Below are 1,282 nucleotides of genomic sequence, written 5' to 3'. Positions count from 1 at the left end.
GAGAGAGAGAGAGATTTAGCAATACTAATAATAATTACCTCCACAGTTTTTTGATGTTTTCCATTAAATCGATGATAAATACCAATTCCAATACTTATGCACAACATCAATGCTATAACCAGATAATCGACCCATCCTAAACTATTTATTTCTGCCATTTTATCTAAAAGATTATATAAAAAAAGGTATAAAAAATTCATATTATTTAAAAAGGAGAAGATATATTTATGATTATTAATCAAGCCATAAATCATTTATGGTAAAGATTAAAATAAGAAATTTTAATTTTAATTTTAAACTTGTAGAATTTATTTGTAGGACAAATTAATATAAAAAAATAACATATTTTTTGTATTTAAATAAAACGAGAATCAATTCAATAAAGAGTAACAAATTATTTTGTATAATAAATCTTAGAAAGCCTTTAAATTTTTAAATCATAAGGTATTTTTAACTATGTAATAATATTTATACTTAACATTTATTCAGTACGTCATATTTTGCAACATACAAAAGAAAGAAAAAATAGTAATAAAAAAATAAAATTTAAATATCAAAATTTTTTAAATCAGACATTGATTTTTTTTACTTCTATGTTGCACAATGTCTTTTTTCTTTGGAACATAAAAGAAAATTTATATTTACCGAGATTAATATTTGCGTTCATTCAAACCTTACATCTTTCATTTGAAACATTTTTAGATAAGAAGCTGAATATTGCTCAAACGTACTGACATACACATTTTAATTTATTACGAAGATATTTAGATTTGCAATTATGCTTATTGTGTATATATATATATATATATATATATTTTATATATAAATATTCTATATTTATGCAGGATATTCAATGGTCCACATGATTTTTTAAACGATAAAGTTTAATTCATATTAATGCAGCATGCAAAAAATCGATCAGAGATTGCAAGACTAATTATTAAGAATTATTTAAAAAGAAAAAATATATATATATATATACAATTTTTTAATGCATTTATGATTCTTTAATTGCATTTAAAAAATGTATATATGTATATATTTTAAAATGCATTTATAATTTTTAATAATTAGTCTCTTGCAATCTCTGACCAACTTTTTACGCTGCACTGATGATATAAATTAAACTTTATCGGAAGAAATAAAGAATAAAATAAAAAATAAAAAAAGAAAATAAAGAATAAAAATGTGCAAAGTTTTCAAAATTATATTTGTTTAAAAAATTTGTCGTAAAAAGATTTAGAAAATTTTTATTTAATAGTTCAATATCTTATATTAATAA

The 1,282-nt window shown here is 19.9% G+C and overlaps 1 protein-coding gene across 1 annotated transcript in view; it reads right to left on the bottom strand.

The window, feature by feature from the left end:
- Nucleotides 1–158, bottom strand: part of LOC105622786 (putative sodium-dependent multivitamin transporter) — a 5,692-nt gene extending 5,534 nt beyond the window's left edge. Inside the window, exon 1 of the mRNA XM_012204198.1 lies at nt 39–158. Within this exon, the coding sequence (XP_012059588.1) occupies nt 39–158 (120 nt within the window). The remainder of the gene's footprint in view (nt 1–38) is intronic.
- Nucleotides 159–1,282: the final 1,124 nt, after the last annotated feature.

Source organism: Atta cephalotes (genome assembly GCF_000143395.1).
Source record: "Atta cephalotes unplaced genomic scaffold scaffold00048, whole genome shotgun sequence".
Classification (NCBI taxonomy): Eukaryota; Metazoa; Arthropoda; class Insecta; order Hymenoptera; family Formicidae; genus Atta; species Atta cephalotes.
This window is presented reverse-complemented; position numbering and strand designations above follow the sequence as displayed.